Here is a 24,986-nt window from a genome sequence, read left to right as displayed (position 1 = left end):
TACAGTCTATAGACTGCAAACTCGTTACTAGCAGGGAACACATCTACTAATTCTGATGTACTGCACTCTCCTACAGTGTTCTGCACATAGTGAGCAACTAGAGAGAAGCAGTGTGGCCTAATGGATAGAGCACGGGCCTGGGCATTAGAAGGACCGAGGTTCTAATCCGGGCTCTGCCATTTATCTGTTGTGTAATCTGGGTCAAGTCATTTAACTTCTTTATGCCTCAGTTCCCTCCATCTGTAAAATGGAGATTGACTGTGGAACATGTAGACTGTCCCACCTAATCAGCTTGTATCTATCCCAGCACTTAGTTCAGTGCCTGGCCCATAGTAAGCGCTTGATAAATACCATAAAAATAAATACCACTGATAGACTGATTGATTTCTCTATATTTGACATACAGGTGTGAAAAATTTCAAAAATCTTCCAGGGAAAAAAGCAGTTCTTAGATCAGTTTAAATAGACTCACATTGAAAGATGGAGAGATCGAAAAGGATAAATTTCTTTTAATAAACCTTCTTTATAAGCCTCTTCAGGACAATTTCCAGATTTGTTTCCTTAAAGACTTTAGGGTTTGATAGGTGTCAGGCTGGGAGAGTTTTACCAAACTAGAAATGGTGTTATATATGCATTACATTATCTTGCCTACATTCAGTCTTCTTAATGAAAACACATAATTTTTTCAGTCACCCTTTAATAGTGAAAATAGTTTTATGTGAAATACCACAGAGAGGTTGGCTTCAATGCCACATCGGCCTATTAATAACTAAAACCCAGTTATACGGTGCAGAGGAATGAACTGCCTGGATTTTAGGTTCTGTTTTTTGACTTGGGCAGAAATCCATGGATATCATCAGATGTGAGAGCCAAGACATTATAAAGCAATCCTGTTGTTTGACCATTTCTGCCACCCACCCCCAAGACTGTAAGCTCCCTGTGGACAGGGAAAGAGTCTACCAGCTTGGTTATTTTGTGCTCTCCCAAGTGCTTAATACAATGCTCTGCACACAGTAAGCACTTCTAGACTGTGAGCCTGTTATTGGGCAGGGACTGTCTCCATTTGTTACTGAATAGTACTTTCCAAGTGCTTAATACAGTGTTCTGCACATAGTAAGTGCTCAATAAACACAATTGAATGAATATGATTTATTGATCAATTGACAGAATTTATCGAGTGCTTACTGTATTCAGAGAACTGTGATAAGTGCTTGTGTTGAAATATTGGGTTTCCTTCAGACTGGTAAAAAGCAGTCCAAACAGTATGTATGATCAATTAACATTAACTGGGCCTTGAGCAAAAAGCCCTTTCCTAGGCAAAAGTTGAACTGGCTTTAGCATAGCATGGAAATTCACAGTAATGATGGTAGGAATTCAGGGCTTCTCTTTTGGGTCACGGTCATTCGGCCTGTGTTGGGTGAAATGTCTTTTTTGTCAACCTAGTTATCAGTGTTGTTGAGTGAAAACTGTGTGCTGAAGTCAATAAACCAGATCAGGGCAAATCAATCAATCAATCAATCGTATTTATTGAGCGCTTACTGTGTGCAGAGCACTGTACTAAGCGCTTGGGAAGTACAGGTTGGCAACATATAGAAACAGTCCCTACCCAATAGTGGGCTCACAGTCTAAAAGGATAATGATGGCATTTATTAAGCGCTTACTATGTGAGAAGCACTGTTCTAAGCGCTGGGGATTACAAGGTGATCAGGTTGTCCCACGAGGGGCTTACAGTCTTCATCCCCATTTTACAGATGAGGGAACTGAGGCCCAGAGAAATGAAGTGACTTGCCCAAAGTCACACAGCTGACAATTGGAGGAGTTGGGATTTGAACCCGTGACCTCTGACTCCAAAGCCCGGGCTCTTTCCACTGAGCCATGCTGCTTCTCAAATACACTAAGTCCCTGACCTTAGGGAATTTTTCATTTCCCAGGAAAGATAGGAAGTGCTTCTTTTCTTTTTCTGACTTCTGCTTTTTGCTTTATAATAAGAAGAATAATGGTGGTATTTGTTAAGTGCTTACTCTTATCAAGCACTATATTAAGCATTGGGGTAGATACAAAATAGCCACATAATGCATTCCCTGTTCTACATTGGGTATAATAATAATAATAATGATGGCATTTATTAAGCGCTTACTATGTGCAAGGCACTGTTCTAAGCACTGGGGAAGTTACAAGGCCATCAGGTTGTCCCACAGGGGGTTTGCAGTCTTAATCCCCATTTTACAGATGAGGTAATTGAGGCATAGAGAAGTTAAGTCACTTGTCCAAAGTCACATAGCTGACAAATGGCAGAGCTGGGATTTGAACCTATGACCCCTGACTCCAAAGCCCGGGCTCTTTCCACTGAGCCACTCTGCTTATCTGCTTCTGCTTCTGCATAAGACCTAAGACTGTGTTTAGTTGTGGAACTATGAGGAACAGCCAGGTTTTGACAGGCAAGACTTTTAGAATCACAGCAGTCAATAACATTTCCAAAACATCATGAACAAAACACAATCTGTAGATTTGAAGAGTTTCATTTCATCAGTTCATTTACACTAATGTCAGATATTCGATTTCATGTCTGCCTCTCCCTCTGACTGAGAGTGTATTGTGCTCTCCCAAGCTCTTGGTACAGTGCTCTGCACATAAGGTCTCCAAAAATATGACTAACTGATCGATTGATTGATCGATTTAATGACATGGCCCAGCAGACTAATGAACAGGTTTAACGGCTATTTGAGGGACTCTTCCCATCAGCACAAATAATTAGGAGTCTAATGATTTGTGCTGCTAGGGCTTTTACGAGTCCCAGAGGGAACACACTGTGACCATCAGTCAGTCACCAACTTGCAAGTGCTTAGTACAGTGCTCTGCCCACAGTAAGTGCTCAATAAATACAACTGAATGAATGAACTTGGAAAAATAATTGAAAAGATCCTTCAGAGACTCGGAGCCTTAGCAATGTCTACTAATCTCTTGAGTCATCTATTCCTTAAAATGGACACAACACATAGCCTCCAAATGCAGCTGTAGTCATACCTCTTGGCTGAGAAATAATCAATTCCATTTTGTCAGGAGAAGTCTGGATCATTTTAACAGCAATGTTAAACGTGACTCCCTCCAGACTAATGTTATTCAAGGCTATTATTCGGCCCCCTGGGAGAAACAAACAAAAAAGGAGCATAAAGTCCTACAAGGAAAATAACAAGAGAGTTAAACTTGTTGAAGTCCAAATATCTGCAAGATAATGAGAAGCATGAGACGTTTACCTGGTTTGATCTTTCCAGTTTGGTCAGCCGGTCCATCGGGTACAACTGAGGCAATAAAGATTCCAAGGTCCAATTTCCCTATATTTTCCCCACCAATAATGACAAAACCTGTAGTAGGAGACGATATTTGAAGAGCAGGATGTTGCAGGAAAATACAGTGTTAGATCGAAGACATTTTCTGAAATGTAGGTGGATATTTTAGATGATGTAAATGAGGAGCAACAGAATGAATTACAAGTAATATCGTTTTAGAGAATGACATCAGGAAAAAGTGGTGGCATCAAGAAATTTGCTAACTGTATGTTTGTGTTGTTTGTGACCTTATTTGGGCTTGTGTTGCTCGATTCTAAGTTCATTGTGGGCAGGGAACGGGCCTACCAACTCTTAATTCAGTGCTCTGCACACAGTAAGTACTCTGCACACAATAAACGCTCTATAAATATCACTGATTGATTAATCTATTCTGTATATGCTTCTGTCATTGGTGGGATATGCATCTTAGGTTTATTCAGATTATATTTGCATATTTCTTTTCATTGTGCCTTTCTCTATTAGATTTTAAGCTTCTTGAAGACAGGAACTGTGACTCAATCTTTCTGTCCCCCTAATACAAGGCTGCCACATATCATTTCTCTCTCCCTGCCTTTCTGCCTTCCTGTCAGACCTTAACGTTACATTCCCTTAATTTCTGCTCTTCCTCTCACCTCTCTTTGTCCCACATCTTATCTTAAAAACCTCCTTCTGTTTTTTCTCGTTTCTTGCACTCTTGTTTCTCTCCAGATTCTTCCCTGCCAATCTTACCTTCTTTCTTTCCTTACCTGTCCCTTTCCTAGTCTTTCTTCTCTTCCCTGATTGAGTCTGTCACCTCAATTGATCAATCTATCATATTTACTAAGCACTTTCTCTGTGCAGAGCATTGTACTAAACCCTTGGGCGAGTACAATATAAGAGTTTGGTAGACACGTTACTGCCCACAATGAGCTTACATTCTAGTCTACATTCCTTCTGTTCCAGGTCCTTCTCTATCTGTTCCCTTTATTGGTTCACCCTTTTTTTTTTCCACTCAGACACTCAAATTTGCTTTTCCTGCCTCCTCCATTCACCTGCACTCTTACCTTCCCTCTTCCTTGCAATTTGACTGTTTCCCCCAATCACTCCTCCCTTCCCCTTTCAATCCCCTTTCCCCTCTTCCTCTTCACTGTATTTTCCCTCTATTAATCCATCATTAACATGCTCTGAGCACATGTTGTGGGCGGAGCACTATACTATGCACTTGAGAGAGTATAATAGAGTAGAAAACAACATGGCCTAGAAGATAGAGCATGGGCCTAAGAGTTAGAAAGGCCTGAATTCTAATCCCAGCTCCCCCACCTGCTCGCTGTGTGACCTCGGGCAAGTCACTTCACTTCTCTGAGCCTCAGTTCCCTCATCTGTAAAATGGGGATTAAGACTTTGAGCCCTATGTGGAACAGGGACTGTGTCCAACCTGATTTACTTGCATCCACCCCAATGCTTGGTACAGTGCCTGATATATAGTAAGCACTTAATAAATACCACTAACATTATTATTATTATTAATACTAATGATAATAATAATAAAATGTGGTTCCTGCCCTAAAAGAACAGTCTAGTGGGGGAAACAAATACCAAAATAATTTACAAATACCTTGGCATAAAATAAGCTCTTAACAAACACCACAATTGCTATTTTAGGAGAATGAAGGGAAAGGGAAGAAGGGGTAGAAGAAAGATGAAGAAGCAGAGAAGCAGTGTGGCTCAGGGGAAAGAGCCCGGGCTTGGGAATTAGAGGTCGTGGGTTCAAATCTCGCCTCCGCCACTTAGCTGTGTGACTTTGGGCAAGTCACTTCACTTCTCTGGGCCTCAGTTATCTCATCTGTAAAATGGGGATTAAGACTGTGAGCCCCACATGGGACACATTGTATCCTCCCCAGCGCTTAGAACAGTGCTTTGCACATCATAAGTGCTTAACAAATACCAACATTATTATTACTATTATTATTAAAAGGGATATGTAGATGAGTGAATGCCATAAGTAATAGGATATATGTACAGATATGTGCAGAGGCACTAAGGAAGTTTGCAAATTGACTAGGTCTCAGGTGGCCCAGAAGTCCTAAAGTGTCAACTGTGGGGGCATAAAGGTGGGAAGAGTAGAACTAAACCAGGATCAGCCTCCTGAAGTAATTGTGATCTCTGGATGACTTTGATGATAGAGAGAGCTGCGAACTGTCAGATTTGAAAGGGGAGAGAATTCCAGGTAGAGGGAAGGGTGTGGGTGGGAGGGCAGGGGCAGGAGAAGTGAAAATGAAGCACAGTAAGTAGGTGAATTCTGGATTCTCCTTTACCCTCTTTTGTTCCTCTTCTCTAATTCGGCCAGTGCCAGACGCTCCTGGGTTTAGCAAGCCACGGTGGCTCTGACCTCTAAATGCTTGGTAGCTCTGCCAGTGAGCCCACATTGGCCAGGACACCAATATCTCATGGCCTAACTTGGAATCTAGATCTCTCAAGGCCCTGGAAACTGGAAGTTGCACCTTGTCTGCCACTTCCTATAGGACAGGGAATGTGTCTAATTCTCACCTGTGAATTGTTTCCTAGTGCTTAGTACAGTGTCAGCCAGTCAGTTGATCATATTTATTGAGTGCTTACTGTGTGCAGAGCACTGTACTAAGCGCTTGGGAGAGTAGAGTATAACGATAAATGGATACATTCTCTGCCCACTCTTGGGCAGCGGCGGTGAGGGGAGACAGACATTAATAGAAATGAATTACTGCCCACAGTAAGCACTTAAGAAACACTACTACTTCCACCTCACCTCTACCTTCTCCTCTTCTCCACTACACACCTGTCCTTGGCTCCAGCAGCATGGAGTTCAATCTCAACTTTTCAATTTGTCTCTGTTCGTGTGTGGTTTTGAAGCATCCTAGATTGCAAACTCCTTGTGGGCAGGGAACATGTGTTTTTCTTCTGCTGTACCTTTCCAAGCATTAGGTATGTGCTTTGAATTCCCTAGATGCCCAATGCATTCTACTGATAGGCTAAAGCTGCATTAACATTTGGAAGCCAGACAGCAAGGATTTTATTCATATAAGATTCTTGTTGAATGAGCATCTATTTTCTTGTGAGTATGTGCTCAGAATATGGGGAGAAATAAACTAGAGCAAAGAGGAGATGAAATCCAGCGAAATTTCTTGGCTGTCCCAGGAGCTCAGATCCAAAGCCGCTTCTTGTTGGGAATGAGATGCGTGACTTGGTGGAAAGAGCACAGGCTTGGGAGTCAGAGGAAGTGGGTTCTAATCCCAGCTCTGTCACTTGTCTGCTGTGTGACCTCGGGCAAGCCACTTAAAGTCTCTGTACCTCAGCTACCTCATCTGTAAAATGGGGATGAAGACTGTGAGCCCCATATGGGACAACCTGATTACCTTGTGGTTACAAGCCAGCGCTTAGAACAGTGCTTTTCACATAGTAAGTACTTAATAATGCCATCATTATCATTATTATTTATTATTACCCCAGCGCTTAGAACAGTGGCACATAGTAAGCACTTAACAAATACCTCAATTATTATTATTATTATATGAGAGGAAATCAATCAATCCGTGGTTTGGATTGAGTGCTTACTATGTGCAGAGCACTGTACTAAGTGCTTGGAAATATGACCTCATGTAGACAAATCAAGAGAGAGGCAGGAGTATACTGGAGATTCTGAAAATTGTAAAAGCAATACACTTTTACAATCAAATTATATTCTACTATTTGTTCTGATTAAGTCTTCTGTAAGTCTTCTTATAACTCCCTTCCCGTTAGAATGTAAGTTTCCTGTGTTTTGTTATACTCTTCCAAGTGCGAATCATAGCATTTTACACTTTAGTAAGTGTTCATTAAATACTACTGATACTAGATTAACAAATACAACAGGAAAGGTAATAATAATAATAATAACAATAATAATAATGGCATTTATTAAGTGCTTGCTATGTGCAAAGCACTGTTCTAAATGCTGGGGAGTTTACAAGGTGATCGGGTTGTCCCACGTAGGGCTCACAGTCTTAATCCTCATTTTACAGATGAGGGAACTGCAGCACAGAGAAGTGACCTGCCCAAAGTCACACAGCTGACAAGAGGTGGAGCCGGGATTTGAACCCATGACCTCTGACTCCAAAGCCCGTGCTCTTTCCACTGAGCCAATAATGCTTGTGATATTTGTTGAGTGCATTCTATCTGTAAAACACTGTACTAAGGGCTGGGGTAAATTCAAGATAATCAAGTCAGGCTCATTCCCTGTCCCACATGTGACTCGCAATCTAAGTGTGGGGAGAACAGGTGCTTAATGCCTACTTTACAGAAGAGGAAACTGAGGCAGACTGTGAGCCCACTGTTGGGTAGGGACTGTCTCTATATGTTGTCAACTTGTACTTCCCAAGCGCTTAGTACAGTGCTCTGCACACAGTAAGCGCTCAATAAATACGATTGATGATGATGATGATGATGATGAGGCATAGAGAAGGTAAGTGACTTGGCCAGCAGGCAAGAGGTAGAGCCTAAATTAGAACCCAGATCTCCTGATATACATCTTGACAACCACCAAGACTGAATCCTGTTCCATTCATACATAAATGGAGCAAGAAGCCGTGTCTGAGGGAAATTCTTCAGTTCTAGAGAGAATTGGAAAGAAGGAATGGCCTAACTGAATCTCTTTAGTGAGAAATGTCCCACGTGGGCAACTATTAAAATCGACTCCCTCCTTACTTTGAGAACAAGACTGCCCAATACTCACCAAAACCATGCTTTGGGTCTCGCTGTAGAGTCAAACAAATTATTTCTCTTTCCAGTCCACTTAAGAAGTTCTCCCTCTTAATATTTGGTGTCTCTGGAGCTGCAGATAAAGAGGTAGTATGTGCAACAGGATCTTGGGGCCCAATACAGAGGAGATGAAGAACATTTTTAAAAAACAATATATCCAAAGAAAGACACATTCACACTCTTGACTTGAGTTTCATAAAGTTCCAAGTTCATAGCATTGATCAAAACCTCTTGTGTGTTTTATAGTAGAAAATGAGAAAATACACCATCTTCTTGACTCTCTCCTCACACAGGGAAGCAGCGTGGCTTAGCGGAAAGAGCCCGGGCTTGGGAGTCAGAGGTTGTGGGTTCTAATCCAGGCTCTGCCAATTGTCAACTGTGTGACTTTGGGCAAGTCACTTAATTTCTCTGTGCCTCAGCTACCTCATCTGTAAAATGGGGATTAGGACTGTGAGCCCCACATGAGACACCCTGATTACCTTATATCTACCCCAGCGCTTAGAGCAGTACTTGGCACATGGTAAGCACTTAAATACCATCATCATCATTATCATCATATTTCCAGGGGTACAATGGAAGATTATTCTCTTGCTCTCTCCCAACTTTCTCCCCTTGTTTAGGCCAAGGGAGCCTCAGTGTAGGGAAGAATCAGTTTGCCCATCCAGGAGTTGTGGCTATGTGGGCACAGAATTTTTCCGTCCACCAGACAGAGGGGAGCTTGGAAACATCTGTCACAGAGGGCTAACAATTTTAATAATAGTAATAATAATAATAATTATAACAATAGTTGTGGTATTAAGAGAAGCAGCGTGGCTCAGTGGAAAGAGCCTGGGCTTGGGAGTCAGAGGTCATGGGTTCAAATCCCGGCTCCGCCACTTGTCAGCTGTGTGACTTTGGGCAAGTCACTTCACTTCTCTGGGCCTCAGTGACCTCATCTGTAAAATGGGGATTAAGACTGTGAGCCCCCCGAGGGACAACCTGATCACCTTGTAACCTCCCCAGCACTTAGAGCAGTGCTTTGCACATAGTAAGCGCTTAATAAATGCCATCAAAAAAAAATTAAACTTTTTTATGGTATTCATTAAGCACTTACTATGTGCCAGGTACTCTACTAAGCACTGGGGGAGATACAAGTTTGTCAGGTTAGACACAGTCCCTGTCCCACATTTGGCTCACAGTCTTTATTCCCCTTTTTGGTATTTACTATGCATCAAGCAGTGTACTAAGCGCTGGGGGAGAAATAAAAGAATCCAGAAGCACAGTGGGCTCACAGTCTAAGTAAGAGACAGAACAGGTATTGAATCCCCATTTTGCAGATGATAGAACTGAGGCACAGGGAAGTGAAGTGACTTGCCCAAGGTCATACAGCAGACATGTGACAGAATGGGGATTAGAACCCAAGTCCTGTGACTCTTAGGCCCGTGCTCTTCCCAGCAGGCCACACTGCTTCTGAAGCAAGTTTTGTTTTAGTTCTCAGCACTGAGCCCAGGGTTAGGCATAAGGAGCCACCAAATTTGGCCTCCATAAAGTAACGTGAAAATCCACACTTCGTGCCTCTAACGCTGACCTTCTCATTGAACCTCCATCTCATCTATTTTGCCGCTGACCTCTCGCCCTTGGCCTGCGTCTGGCCTGGACCACCCTCCCTCCTCATACTGTCCTCTCCTTCAAAACCTTACTGCAGTCACGGGCTTTGGCGTCAGAGGTCATGGGTTCAAATCCTGGCTCCGCCAATTGTCAGCTGTGTGACTTTAAGCAAATCACTTAATTTCTCTGGGCCTCAGTTACTTCATCTGTAAAATGGGGATGAAGACTGTGAGCCCCCATCGGGACAACCTGATCACATTGTAACCTCCCCAATGCTTAGAACCGTGCTTTGCACATAGTAAGTGCTTAATAAATGCCATCATCTCCATCAAGAGGCCTTCCCTGACTAAGCCCTCCTTTCCTCTTCTTCAACTCTCTCCTCTGTTGCCCTGACTTGCTCCTTTTATTCATCATCCCCATTCCAGCCCCATAGCATTTATGTACATACCTGTAATGTATTCATTTATATTAATGCCTGCCTCCCGCTCTAAACTGTAAGCTCATTGTGGAATAGGGATGATGTGTCTGTTTGATGTTACACTGTACTCTCCTAAGAGCTTAATACAGTGCTCTGCACACAGTAAGTGCTCAATATGATTGACTGACTGGCAGACAGTTGTGAGCTTGTGCAATACAAGAATAGTGTTCTGCCCTCCATCCTCAAATCCACCAATCACTCTTTCCCCCTTCAAGTCCTACTGAAGGTACATCCCCTCCAAGAGGCCTTCCCAGACTAAGCCCCACTTTTCCTCAGCTCCCACTCCCTTCTGTATCACCCTAACTCACTCCCTTTGCTCTTCCCCCCTCTCCCCACCCCAGACCACTTATGAATACATGTGTATATCTTTAACTCTACTTATTTATATTGATGTCTGTTTCCTTGTATTGATGTCTGTCACCCCCCTCTAGACCATGAGCCCACTGTGGGCAGGAGTTGTCTCTATTTCTGTACTGTACTTTCTAAGCACTTAGTACAGCACTGTGCACACGGTAAGCATCCAGTAAATATGATTGAATGAATGAATTTAAGAAGCCAAATCTACCTTAAACAAACAGCAAAATGATGGTAAGACACAAACCCGGAACAAGGCCTACATAATGTGGGGCCCCCAGGATGATCACTCATTTTACTTTGGTCAACCAAGCAGTGGTATTTATTGAGAGCTTACTGTGTTCAGAGCACTGGACTAAGCATCTACTAAAGTCCAATACAATAGAGTTGGTATGTGCAATCGCTGCCTGCAAGGAATTAATGGTTTATATCATACCAGAGAGACTAGTTTTTAGGTGGTCTGTCCTGTGTGGGTCATTGTGGGGAGGAAAAGGGGGCTAGCTCGTCTTGAGACCCATGAGTAACTAGCTTTGAGGCCCCCACTCTGGGAACACGCCTCTATCAATCATTGATTCATTCATTCATTCACTCATTCAATCATACTTTTGGAGTGCTTACTGTGTGCAGAGAGCTATATTAAGTGCTTGGGAGAGTGCAATGTAACAGTAAAAGATAAATTCCCTGCCCACAATGAGCTTACAGTCTAGAGGGGAAGAGGCAGACATTAATATAAATACATAAAATTACAGATATGTACATGAATGTTGTGGGGCTGGGAGGGTGGGAATGAATAAGGGGAGCAAGTCAGGGTGACGCACAAGGGAGTGGGAGAAAAGGAAAGTGGGGATTTAGTCGGGGAAGGCATCTTGGAGGAAATATGCCTTCAATAAGGCTTTGAAGGTGGGGAGAGTAATTGCCTGTTGGATTTGAGGAGGGAGGGCATTCCAGGCCAGAGGCAGGATGTGAGCGAAGGGTTGGCAGTGAGATAGAAGAGATCACGGTACAGTGCGAAGGTCAGCATTAGAGGAGCTAAGAGTGAGGACTGGGTTGTAGTAGGAGACCAGCGAGGTGAGGAAGGAGGGGACAAGGTGTTTGAGTGATTTGAAGTCATGGTGAGGAGTTTCCTCATCAAAGAAAAATTCTTCACCATCATCTGTGCCACTTTCTGGTCTCTGAGCTGGGAACTGGGCTGAACTCCTGCCCTACCATGGTGTGTGGGCTTTCTTTTTAATTGGAATTTTTTTAAGTGCTTTCTATGTCCTAGGTATATCTGTAATTCATTTATTCATTCATTCGATCATATTTATTGAGCGCTTACTGTGTGCAGAGCACTGTACTGAGCGCTTGGGAAGTACAAGTTGGCAACATATAGAGACGGTCCCTACCCAACGGCGGGCTCATTTATTTGTATTGATGCCTGCCTCCCCCATTCTAGACTGTGAGATCAGTGTGGGCAGGGAATGTGTGTGTTTATTGTTATATCATATGCTCCCAAGAGCCTAGTCCAGCGCTCTGCACACAGTAAGTACTCAGTAAATATGATTGAATGAATAAAGGAATGCATGAACACAAAGTAATCAGGTTGGACAAGTCCATGTCTCTCACGGGACTCACAGCCTTCATCCCCATTTTACAGATGAGGTAACTAAGGCACAGAGAAGTGAAGTGACCCTCCCAAGGTCACACAGCAGACAAGTGGCAGAGCTGGGATTAGAACCCAGGTCCTTCTGACACCCAGGCCTGTGGTCTATCCAGTAGGCCACATTGCTTGCCCTGGGGAAAGAGTGGGCTGGGAATTGAGGCACTCCATCAGTTCCTCTCCCTCTTTCATTGGGGATAAGAAAGGCTTTAGTCAGTGAGGCTTAATGAAAGATTCACTGCCTTGAGGTGGTGGTAGAAAAGTGAAGAAGGGAGAGATTCATTCATTCTTTCAATCATATTTATTGAGTGTTTACTGTGTGCCGAGCACTGTACTAAGTGCTTGGAAAGTACAGAGGCAATCCCTGCCCACAACAGGCTCACAGTCTAGAAGGCGGGAGATAGACATCAATACAAGTAAACGGGCATCAATAGCATCACTACAAATAGGTAGAATTATAGATATATATACACATCATTAATTAAATAAATAGAATTATAAATATATACATATATGCACATGTGCTTTGGGGTAGGGAGAGGGGTAGATCAGAAGGAGGGAGTGGGGATGAAGGGGCGTGGAGGGGAAGCAAAGAAAAGAGAGGTTTAGCCCAGAAAGGCCTCCTGGAGGAGGTGAGCTTTTAGTAGCACTCTGAAGGTGTGCTAATTTGGCAGAGGTGTGCTAGTTTGACAGATTTGAAGAGGGAGGGCATTCCAGGCCAGAGGTAGGACATGGGTCAGAGATCAACAGTGGGACAGGAGAGAATGAGGCCCAGTGAGGAGGTTAGTGGTGGCAGAAGAGCGGAGTGTGTAGGCTGGGCTGGAGAAGGAGAGAAGGGAGGTAAGGTAGAAGGGGGCAAGGTGATGGAGAGCTTCGAAGCCAATAGTGAACTACCTCTATGAAGATTAATTTTAAGGAGGAGTATCTCGGGCAACTTCTGGTAAGAGAAGCAGCATGGCCTAATGGATAGAGCACGGGCTCTCACAAACCATTCCCCTGACGCTTCCAATCCCCTGTATCCTCAGTCAATCAATCAATGGTGTTATTGAGTACTCACTGTGTGAAGAACACTGTATTAAGTTCTTAGGAGAGTACAATCCAATCCAATTGGTAGGCACATTCCTGGCCCACAAGGAGCTTACAGTCTAGAGGAGGAGACAGACATTAATAGGAATAAATAAATTAATTATAGATTTACTGTAATCTGTGGAACCAAGGGTGGGGTGACTCTTGAGTGCTTTAAGGACTTGATATAACTCGAGATTCCTCCACAAAGAATCCTGTTGCCACAGAGCTATGCCTGTCTCTTTAGCCACGTGCCTTGGTAATAGTCTCCATTAAGTAGACCTTTTTAGAGATGTACCCTTTATCTTGGGAAAAGCCCACAATTTGTACAATCCCTAAATTGACAGGTCCCAGCCACTGAGGTCCTCACTATTTAGACCCCTACCCCGCACCTCATTAAGCCTCATCTCTTCCTTGTGGAACAATAATAATAATAATAATAATGGCATTTGTTAAGCACTTACTATGTGCAAAGCATTGTTCTAAGTGCTGGGGTGGATACAAGATGATCAGGTTGTCCTACGTGGGGCTCACGGTCTTAATCCCCACTTTACAGAGGAGGTAACTGAGGCACAGAGGAGTGAAGTGACTTGCCCAAAGTCACACAGCATGACAAGTGGCAGAGCCTGGATTAGAACCCATGACCTCTGATTCCCAAGCCTGGTCTCTTTCTGCTAAGCCATGCTGCTTCTCTGAATAACGATAATTGTGGTATTTGCTAAGTGCTTACTATGTGCCAAACACTGTTCTAAGCCCTGGGGTATATACTAAGTAATCAGGTTGGACACAATCCCTGTCCCACATGGGGCCCACAGTCTTTTACCCCCATTTTATAGATGAGGGAACTGAGGCGCAGAGAAGTTAAGTGTCTTGCCCAAGGTCACATAACAAACATGTGGCAGAACAGGGATTAGAACCCATGAGAAGCAGCATGGCTCAGTGGAAAGAGCCCGGGCTTTGGAGTCAGAGGTCATGGGTTCAAATCCCGGCTCCGCCAATTGTCAGTTGTGTGACTTTGGGAAAGTCACTTAACTTCTCTGGGCCTCAGTTCCCTCATCTGTAAAATGGGAATTAAGACTGTGAGCCCCCTGTGGGACAACTTGATCACCTTGTTACCTCCCCAGCGCTTAGAACAGTGCTTTGCACATCGTAAGCGCTTAACAAATGCTATTATTATTTTTATTAACCCACATGCTCTGACTCGCAGCTCCATGCTCTTTTCACTAAACCATTCCGCTTCCCAACACACATACACATACACACACACACACACACACACACACACACACACTGTCTCTGTATGTCTCTCTCTCTGCCTCTCTCTCTCTCTGTCTCTCTCTCTCTCCCTATTTTGTGCCCTTCTATATGAGGTGGCTTCCAGTGGAATTTTCCAACTTCCTTCATTGCCAACTAGAATTTCTTAACATCTGAGTTATTACTCTCCAGATTGCTGTTCAATTGGGCAGGTTGCCCACACTTTGGAAGACTGGACTAGAACTCAAAGTGATTTAGACAAATTGGAAAAATGATCCCACAAGAAGAGGATGAAATTCAACAGGGATAAAGTGCAAGGCGATGTATTTAGAGCCAAAAATAAAATAAAATAAATCTAGGAGGGGTTGGGAAAAGACTGGTTAGACACTAGAACAGCAGAAAATGACCAAGGATTCCTACTCATTTAGAGGCAGAATATGAGCAGTGCAGCAATGCAGGACTGTAATTTGAACAAACGCTTAGTACAGTGTGCAGCATGCAGTAAGTGTTCAGTGTTTTAGACTGTGAGCCCACTGTTGGGTAGGGACTGTCTCTATATGTTGCCAATTTGTACTTCCCAAGCGCTTAGTACAGTGCTCTGCACATAGTAAGCGCTCAATAAATACGATTGATGATGATGATGATGAATAAATACAATGGAATGAAAGACAAGTTCCACTAAGAGGACGGCACACAAGAACAGGTCAAAAATCATTCTGCTACATCCAACACTGGTAAGACATTTAAAACAATGATAATGACATTTGTTAAGCACTATGTGCCAGACTCTGTATTAAGCATTAAGTATTGTGTCACATTCTAGACAAATCACTTAACTTCTCCATGCCTCAGTTCCCTCGTCTGTAAAATGGGAATTAAGACTGTGAGCCCTCTGTGGGACAACCTGATCACCTTGTAACCTCCCCAGCGCTTAGAACAGTGTTTTGCACATAATAAGTGCTTAATAAATGCTATCATTCTTATTATTATTCTGGAAACACTTTAAAAATGATTTGAAGAATGGTTGCAAAAAGCGAATTAATGGGAGGGAATGAGAGGACCTGTGAGGAAAGATTGCACTTGGATTTGGACCCTTTGGGCATTTGGTATTTTACTTGGTACTCACCTCTCCTGCAACCCCATGGCACTTAGGTACATATCTGCAATTTACTTATATTAATGTCTGTTTCCCCTTCTAGACTGTAAGCTCTTTGTGGGCAGGGAACGCACCTACCAACTCTGTTCTACTGTACTCTTCCAAACACATAGCACAGTGCTCTGCATACAATTAGCACTCAATGAATACCACTGATTGATTAAATTAATTGGTGTTGTCATTGAGCCCGGGGAAGGGCTTAAAATGTTTTTATTGGGACGATTCTGATCCAATGCACTCCTTGCCCCTGGTTGCACCATGTGAGAGGAAGTGGGATTAAAATATAAAAGATTTTAATTGGATTTTAGGAGAATGTTGTGACTTGAAGTGTGGGGAAGCTCTAAAATACACTCCCAAGGGGAATTGTGGGATCTCCTTTCCAAGTAGCATGGCATAGTGGATTGAGCACGAACCTGGGAATCAGAAGGTCATGGGTTCTAATCCCGGCTCCACCACTTGTCTGCTATGTGACCATGTGCCAGTTATTTCCCTTCTCTGTGCCTCAGTTACCTCATCTGAAAAATGGGGGTTGAAACTGTGAGCTCCATATGGGGTAGGGACTGTGTCCAACTCGATTTGCTTGTACAGTGCCTGGAACAAAGTAAGCACTTAAATATTATTATTATTATTATTATTATTATTATTATTATTATTATTATAAACCTCTAAGAGAAGTATAGCAAACTATCTGCTCCAGGTGATTTATGTGTTCACCTGCCTGGAGGCAGAGGAATGAACCAGATAAGTGTATACCTCTAGGTTGAAAGCTTGTTGAGGGCAAGGAACATATCTACCAATTCTGTTACATTGTACTGTCCCAACCTCTTAGTACAGTGCTCTGCACATAGTAAGCGCTCAATAAATATCACTGATTGATGATGATGGTATTTGTTAAGCACTTACTATGGGCCAAGCACTGTTCTAAGCACTTGGATAGATATAAGGATATCAGGTTGTCGCACGTGGGGGTTACAGTCTTAATCCCCATTTTACAGACGAGGTAACTGATTGATGAGTGCTCTTCAAGTTCTCTTATTTACCAATTCCTTAAATTAATGGAGCTCTCCCACAGCTTTCCAACCAAGACCACAGTTTGCAAACTGGAAGAATTAAGGCAGTTCTGGTTTCCAGTCAGCATGTAAGCACCTCAATTTTGGGTTTTTTTAATGGTATTTGTTAAGTGCTTACTATGTGCTCAGCACTCTATTAAGAGCTGGGGTAGATACAAGTCTATCATTCATTCATTCAATTGTATTTATCGAGCGCTTACTGTGTGCAGAGCACTGTACTAAGCGCTTGGGAAGTACAAGTTGGCAACATATAGAGAAGGTCCCTACCCAACAGTGGGCTCACTGTCTAGAAGGGGGAGACAGAGAACGAAACAAAACATATTAACAAAATGAAATAAATAGAATAAATATGTACAAATAGAGTAATAAATAAGTACAAACATATATACATATATATAGGTGCTGTGGGGAGAGGAAGGAGGTAAGGCGGGTAGGATGGGGACATGTTGGAGTTGGAATGTATCATGTTGGAGACAGTCCCTGTCCCACATGTTGTTCACAGTCTTATTCCCCATTTTTGCAGATGAGGCAACTGAAGCCCAGAGAGGTTAAGTGATTGCCCAAGGTCACACAGCAGGCAAGTGGCAGAGCTGGAATTAGAACTCGGGTCCTTTTTGACTCCTAGGCCTGTGCTCTATCCACTAGGCCATGCTCTTTTTCTAGTTATCTTGTTGTGGGCAGGGATGATGTCTACCAACTCTATTGTATCATACTCTACCCAGTGCTTAGTACAGTGATCTGCACACACTAAGCACTCAATCAATCCCGTCGATCAACTGATTTAGAACTGAAGTGTAATGAACCGAAAGGGAAGATAATATTTTGCTTTTGCAAATGCCACGGACTTGAATCTTAAAGCTCACGTTTAGAAGTATATAAATGTCTTTTATGGGCTTGGGAAAACATCCAGAGAATGGCACATAGTAAGCACTTAACAAATGCCATAAAAAAATAGCTCTCATTTGGCATTTAAAGACTGAATACAGCTATTTTTACCAAATTATTTAAAAATATAAAAGACTTTATTATCTTTACAATTTTGCAGCCAAGAAAAACAGTGCAGAGAGTTAAAAGTAAGTGGATTACATAGCAGTCAGCCCAAATCTAGGACAGACGAGTGTTTACTGCGTGTAGTGTATTTTACCAAGAGATTGGGGGAGTATGATAGATTAGATTGCTATTATCCCTGCTCTCAAGGAGTTTACAATCCAGTGGGAGAAACAAACAGTAAATCAACTACCTATAGGGAAGAAAATGGGAAAAACAGCATTGCCTAGTGGCTAGAGCACGGATCTTGGAGTCAGAAGGACCTGAGTTGTACATATTTATTACTCTATTTATTTATTTATTTATTTATTTTACTTGTACATTTCTATCCTACTTATTTTATTTTGTTGGTATGTCTGGTTCTGTTCTCTGTCTCCCCCTTTTAGACTGTGAGCCCACTGTTGGGTAGTGACTGTCTCTATGTGATGCCAATTTGTACTTCCCAAGCGCTTAGTACAGTGCTCTGCACATAGTAAGCACTCAATAAATACGATTGATTGATTGATTGATTGAGTTCTAATCCCACCACTTGCCAGCTGTGTGACTTTGGGCAAGTCACTTCACTTCTCTGTGCCTCAGTTCCCTCATCTGTAAAATGGGGGTGAGGACTGTGAGCCCCCCGTGGGACAACCTGATCACCTTGTAACCTCCCCAGCTGCTTAGAACAGTGCTTTGCACATAGTAAGCGCTTAATAAATGCTATCATGATCATTATTATTATTATTATTATCCCAGCTCTGCCATTTGTCTGCTGTGTGACCTTGGACAAGTCACTTAACTTCTCATTGCCTCAATTACTTCAACTGTAAAATGGGGGTTAAGACTGTGAGCCCCATGTGGAACAGGGACTGTGTCCAACCTGATTAGCTTGTATCTACCCCAGCCCTTAATGCAGTGTCTCGTACATAGTAATCGCTGAACAAATACCTAAAAAAAAAACTGTACGTAAATGCTGCTGGGGTTCAGATAATGTGTAAGTGCTTAGAGGGTTTGGATTCAAGTGCACAGGTGATGTGAAAGGGAGGGAAAATAGGGTGGGAAGATGAGAGGTTAGTCAGGGAAGGCTTCCTGGAGGAGATATGATTTTAGGTGGAAGAGCGGTGGCTTGTCGCCTGTGAAGAGGGAAAGAGTTCTGGCAAGTCATAGGGTGAGAACAAGGGTTTGATGGTAAGAGAGATGAGATCGAGGTACAATTAGTAGGTTGGTGTGAGAGGAGTCAAGTTGATTGAGCAACTAAAAGCGGATGATGAGGAATTTCTCCACCACTTAGCTGTGTGACTTTGGGCAAGCCACTTCACTTCTCTGTGCCTCAGTTGCCTCATCTGTAGAATGGGGATTAAAACTGTGAGCCTGATGTGGGACACCCTGATCACCTTGTAACCTCCCCAGCGCTTAGAACAGTGCTTTGCACATAGTAAGCGCTTAATAAATGCCATCATTATTATTTATTTATAATGATGGGCAAGCATTGGAGGCTTTTGAGGAGTGGGGAGACATGCACTGAATTTCTTTTAGGAATGTGTTACAGGTAGCAGAGTGATATGTGGAGTAGAGAGGGGAGAGATGGGAGGCAAGGAGGTCAGCGAGACAGCTGATTCATTCATTCAATCGTATTTATTGAGTACTTATTGCGTGCAGAACACTATACTACACATTTAGGAGAGTACAATACAACAATAAACAGACACGTCCCCTGCCCACAATGAGCTTATGGTCTGGAGGGTTGCAGTAGTTGAGGTGGCAAATGACCTCGCTTGGATCACTGTTGTAGCAATTTCAATGGAGAGGAAGGGGAAGATTCTGGAATTGTTTCCCAAATAGAACCGACAGGATTTGGTGACTGACTGAATATGCCGGTTAAAGGAGAGAGATGACTCAAGGATAAAGGCTTGTGAGACAGAGAAGATGGTGGTGTATTAATAAGTGATGGAAAGGTAGGTGGATGAGAGGGATTGTGTAGGAAGATGAGTTCCGTGTTGGGCGTGTTGAGTTTTAGAAATGTGCTGAAGGAAGGAGGAAATGTGAGACTGCTGAGGAGAGAGGTTGAGGCTGGAAAGGTAGATTTGTCAGTCATCCACAGTACAGCACTTTGCACACAGTAAGTACTCAATAAATATGATTGAATGAATCCACATAGTGAGAGTAGGTGAAGCTGTGGGAATGGATGAGTTCTCCAAGGAAGTAGGTGCAGTTGGAGAATAGAAAAGGACCCAGAGTCACAGATAGTGGGTGGGAGACAAAGGAGTTATCAGCAAGAGGCCACAGAATGGTCAGGGAAGAAGGAGGAATACCCTGCACATATTTCTCACATATGTATGTATTTCAAGGCCCTACTGAGAGCTCACCTCCTCCAGGAGGCCTTCCCAGACTGAGCCCCTTCCTTCCTCTCCCCCTCGTTCCCCTCTCCATCACCCCCATCTTACCTCCTTCCCTTCCCCACAGCACCTGTATATATGTGTATATGTTTGTACATATTTATTACTCTATTTATTTATTTTACTTGTACATATCTATTCTATTTATTTTATTTTGTTAGTATGTTTGGTTTTGTTCTCTGTCTCCCCCTTTTAGACTGTGAGCCCACTGTTGGGTAGGGACTGTCTCTATATGTTGCCAACTTGTACTTCCCAAGCGCTTAGTACAGTGCTCTGCACACAGTAAGCGCTCAATAAATACGATTGATGATGATGATATGTAATCTAATTTGCTTAGGGTGACATTTTTCAGAATATTTGTGGAAAAAAAAAGGATGGTTCCCAGAACATGGCCACTTTGGAATGTCTCCTTCAGAAGAGACAACCAAGAAGGTTTGCCGCAATGAACGTGGGGATGTGAAGCCTGGAAAGCATAGATTTCTAAGATTATCCTGGCCTTCCAAAACATGTGGTCACCCTAATTAAGTGACCTATTCGGGTTCACACAGATATTTTCAGATGACAGAAAAAAGAAGAGACTCGAAGGCTCAATATCCAATGCATAATTCTAATACAGTTAACTTGGATTGAAACAGAGTACATAGATGAAATAAAGAGACTCTTTTTGGGGAAGTAGCTTATACTTTCTACGGTAATAGTTCTCACCTTCAATCAATCAATCAGTTGTATTTATGGAGTGCTTACTGTGTGCAGAACTCTGTACTAAATGCTAGGGAGAATACAATATAAGAGAGTTGGTAGACCAATTCCCTGCTCACATGAAGCTTACAGACTAGAGAATAATACAGATATTAATATAAATAAACCACAGATACGTACATAAGTGCGGTGGGGCTAAGAGGGGGGTGAATAACAGGTGTAAATCCAAGTTCAAGACTGATGCAGAAGGAAGTGGGAGAGGGAGAAGAGGAAAAGAGAGCTTAACAAGCAAACATATGGTCTGATACCACCAGACTGAAAGAACCACTAAGGTCATTTATGACGGGAAATGTTTCTACCAACTCTTCCAAGTTGTGTTCTGTGCACAGTCAGCACTCAATAAATACCACTGATTGGCTGATATATTCATTCATTCAATCGTATTTATTGAGCGCTTATTGTGTGCAGAGCACTGTACTAAGCGCTTGGGAAGTACAAATCGGCAACATATAGAGACAGTCCCTACCAACAACGGGCTCACAGTCTGGGGGGAGGAGACAGACAACAAAACAAAACATGTAGACCAGTGTCAAAATCGTCAGAACAAATAGAATTAAAGCTATATGCACATCATTAACAAAATAAATAGTCAATATGTACAAGTAAAATAGAGTAATAAATCTGTACAAATATATATACAAGTGCTGAGGGGAGGGGAAGGAGGTAGGGTGGGGGGAATCGGGAGGAGGAGAGGAAAAAGGGGGCTCAGTCTGGGTAGGCCTCCTGGAGGAGGTGAGCTCTCAGTAGGGCTTATGACATTTAGTCTAAGGTAAACCAGTTACCAGAGGATTATTCAATTGTCAACCATGCCCATCAGCCCCCTCTTTGGCTAGGCCCCATTCAAGGTCCAATTCAGAATACTACTAATAATAGTAAAAATCACTGTCACGTTAGTTAAACACTTAATTTGTGCCAGACATTATTATAAGTGCTGGGGTACATACAAGCTAATCGGGTTGTACACAGTCCATGTCTCACATGGGGTTCTCAGTCTTAATCCCCATTTTACAGATGAGGCAATAGAGGCAGAGAGGCAATCATGTGCCCAAGGTCACATAATTGATTGCCAGGCCCGTGTTCTATTAAGCCACACTGTTTCTCTACTTTAGGGCTGGGCTCACCAACCCCATGGCAATCTGAACTCCTGGGAAGTCTAAGGGGTATAAGCATCGTCCAGGAAAGTCTTCCCAAAACCACCTTTTCCTGGTTATTCTGGCTCTGATTCATTAAGTCCTTAATTACCAAGGATCACCTTGATCTCAGACACATATCCTTGGGACTGCCTCCAAGCTGATGGAGAGTGAAGAAATCATAAAGTCCTGTTGGGAGTGTCGTGCTTCTTTTGGGTTACCTAATATTGCGGCACTGCTTTCTGTAGAATCTTAGGAAGCTCTTCCGTAGCTCATTTTAGGAAGAGCAACATTTTAGAAAGAGAAATTTAATGGTCTGTTAGGTTTCATCTATCTTTTAGCATCATTAGCTTTCTTAAATGGCTCGGCTTACTGGTGCAGAGAAGGTGACTAAAATCTCAATTTCGTTTGGTCAGTTAAGGAGACATAAAGATATCGTTTCTCCCAACCATCGCGAACTTTAGGGAAGGAAAAATTAACCAGAAGTAATGAATAGACTGTCGCATACTTAGTTTAGCTTAAAAGGGAGCTCCTACTTACCACTGACAGGTTTCTGGGCAGACTGAACAACCACGTAGTCAGAATTTCTCTGTTTTTTGGATGCAGAAGCTGATATCTCAGATTGTTCAACAGAAGCACTAGGTAAGAAAGAAGGCGAGAAGGTAAGGAAACCCCCTGTGGGAAGGGAAGTATCGTTTCCACACTCAGCTCTGCAGGAGAACAAAGGTTTGTACACATTATTTAGTAGAGAGGTAAAACCCTACAAAGAGGGTCAGAGAATTAGGGAGTATGACACAAACTCTGGGTAATTTTCCTCTCCAATTCCCTCCCTTTCCAGGCTCTCTGCCCAGGGCAAAATCTAGGAGTTTCAGTTCCCCACTGGGTCATATGCCTGTGCAGCCTGTGAATGTGAGAATTCACATTCTCTAAGGATAAGAACTAATAACTTATTCCCTAAGAATAAGAACTGTACGCTGGGCATGCTGCCATGAGTGTATGCCACTTTGCTCCTCCTGCATCGCCCAAGTCCCTGATGGCGTGCTTCATTCCCAAAGACATACGGGAACTAAATGGAAGTCCTGGTAAACTTTCGCTGCAATAAATTATAATAATAATAATAATGGGATTTGTTAAATGCTTACTATGTGCAAGGCATTGTATTAAGCACTGGGATGAATACAAGCAAATTGAGTGTCCCTGTTCTGCATGGGGCTCACAGTCTTAATCCCCATTTTCCAGATGAGGCAACTGAGGCACAGAGAAGTGAAGTGACTTGCCCAAGGTCACTTGGCAGACAATAATAATAATAATACTAACGATGGTATTTATTAAGCGCTTACTATGTGCAAAGCACTGTTCTAGGCTCTGGGGAGGTTACAAGGTGATCAGGTTTTTCTTTTTAATGGCATTTATTAAGCACTTACTATGTGAAAGCACTGTTCTAAGCGCTGGGGAGGTTACAAGGTGATCAGTTTGTCCCACGGGGGGCTCACAATTTTAATCCCCATTTTACAGATGAGGTAACTGAGGCCCAGAGAAGTGAAGTGACTTGCGCAAAGTCACACAGCTGACAAGTGGCAGAGCTGGGATTTGAACCCATGACCTCTGACTCCAAAGCCCGGGCTCTTTCCACTGAGCCACGCTGCTTCCCGCGGGGGCTTCACTGTCTTAATCCCTGTTTTACAGATGAGGTACTACTGAGGCACAGAGAAGTTAAGTGACTAGCCCAAAGTCACACAGCTGACAATTGGTGGAGCCGGGATTTGAACCCAGGACCTCTGGCTCCAAAGCCCAGGCTCTTTCCACTGAGCCACGTGGTGGAGCCTGGGTTAGAACTCAGAAGCTTGTAACTCCCACTAGGCCATGCTACTTCTCTAAATAGATTACATCCACTAGGTATCCTGATGCAACAGAGCTACTAGATTATAATGTCCTAGAGGGTGGGAATCACGCTTGTGAGCTCTTTGTGGTACTCTTCCAATCAATCAATCAATCAATCGTATTTATTGAGCGCTTACTATGTGCAGAGCACTGTACTAAGCGCTTGGGAAGTACAAATTGGCAACACATAGAGACAGTCCCTACCCAACAGTCACTGAGTACAGTGCTCTGCATACAGCTGGTACTCAAATATGAACGATTAGCAATTCCGTATTCCTATTCACTTGTTCTATACTATCACAAAAAAAAAATGAAAAGGAAAATTTACTAGTGAATCAAGCAATTGTATTTATTGCGTGCTTACATTGTTAATGAGACCAGCTCATTTGTCATTCATTTCAACAGACAGAACATTAATGATTAAAAACGTAAGACTCCAGCCTGCTGGGTTCTGGACCAAGGTGTTCATTCATTCATTCATTCAATCGTATTTATTGAGCACTTACTGTGTGCAGATCACTGTACTAAGCGCTTGGGAAGTACAAATAGGCAACATTTAGAGATGGTCCCTACCCAACAATGGGCTCACAGTCTAGAAGGGCGAGACAGACAGTGTTCTTGAGAACAATCTGGATTGTTTCTGATTAAGACAATTGAGCAGGTGATTGGTTGCTAAATCAATCAATCAATCATATTTATCGAGCGCTTACTATGTGCAGAGCACTGTACTAAGTGCTTGGGAAGTACAAGTTGGCAACATGTAGAGACGGTCCCTACCCAACAGTGGGCTCACAGTCTAGAAGGGGGAGACATAAAACAAAACAAAACATATTAACAAAATAAAATAAATGGAATAGATATGTACAAGTAAAATAAATAGAGTAATAAATAAGTACAAACATATATCCATATATACAGGTGCTGTGGGGAAGGGAAGGAGGTAAGGCTTACTGTGTGCAGAGCACTGTACTAATCAATCAATCAATCAATCGTATTTATTGAGCACTTACTGTGTGCAGAGCACTGGACTAAGCGCTTGGGAAGTACAAGTCGGCAACACATAGAGACAGTCCCTACCCAACAGCAGGCTCACAGTCTAGAAAGCCCTTGGGAGAG

The 24,986-nt window shown here is 42.8% G+C and overlaps 1 protein-coding gene across 1 annotated transcript in view; it reads right to left on the bottom strand.

Annotated features, from left to right (window-relative positions):
• FRMPD2 (FERM and PDZ domain containing 2) overlaps positions 1–24,986 on the bottom strand; it is a 145,877-nt gene that overhangs the window by 31,673 nt on the left and 89,218 nt on the right. The window contains exons 17-20 of the mRNA XM_038744340.1: positions 22,530–22,627; positions 8,050–8,181; positions 3,255–3,362; positions 3,025–3,141 (exon numbers count right to left, since the gene is read on the bottom strand). Of these exons, the coding sequence (XP_038600268.1) occupies positions 3,025–3,141; positions 3,255–3,362; positions 8,050–8,181; positions 22,530–22,627 (455 nt within the window). The remainder of the gene's footprint in view (positions 1–3,024; positions 3,142–3,254; positions 3,363–8,049; positions 8,182–22,529; positions 22,628–24,986) is intronic.

Source organism: Tachyglossus aculeatus, chromosome 3 (assembly GCF_015852505.1).
Source record: "Tachyglossus aculeatus isolate mTacAcu1 chromosome 3, mTacAcu1.pri, whole genome shotgun sequence".
Lineage (NCBI taxonomy): Eukaryota > Metazoa > Chordata > Mammalia > Monotremata > Tachyglossidae > Tachyglossus > Tachyglossus aculeatus.
Note: the sequence above shows the minus strand (reverse complement) of the source record. Positions and strands in the feature narration are given on the sequence as shown.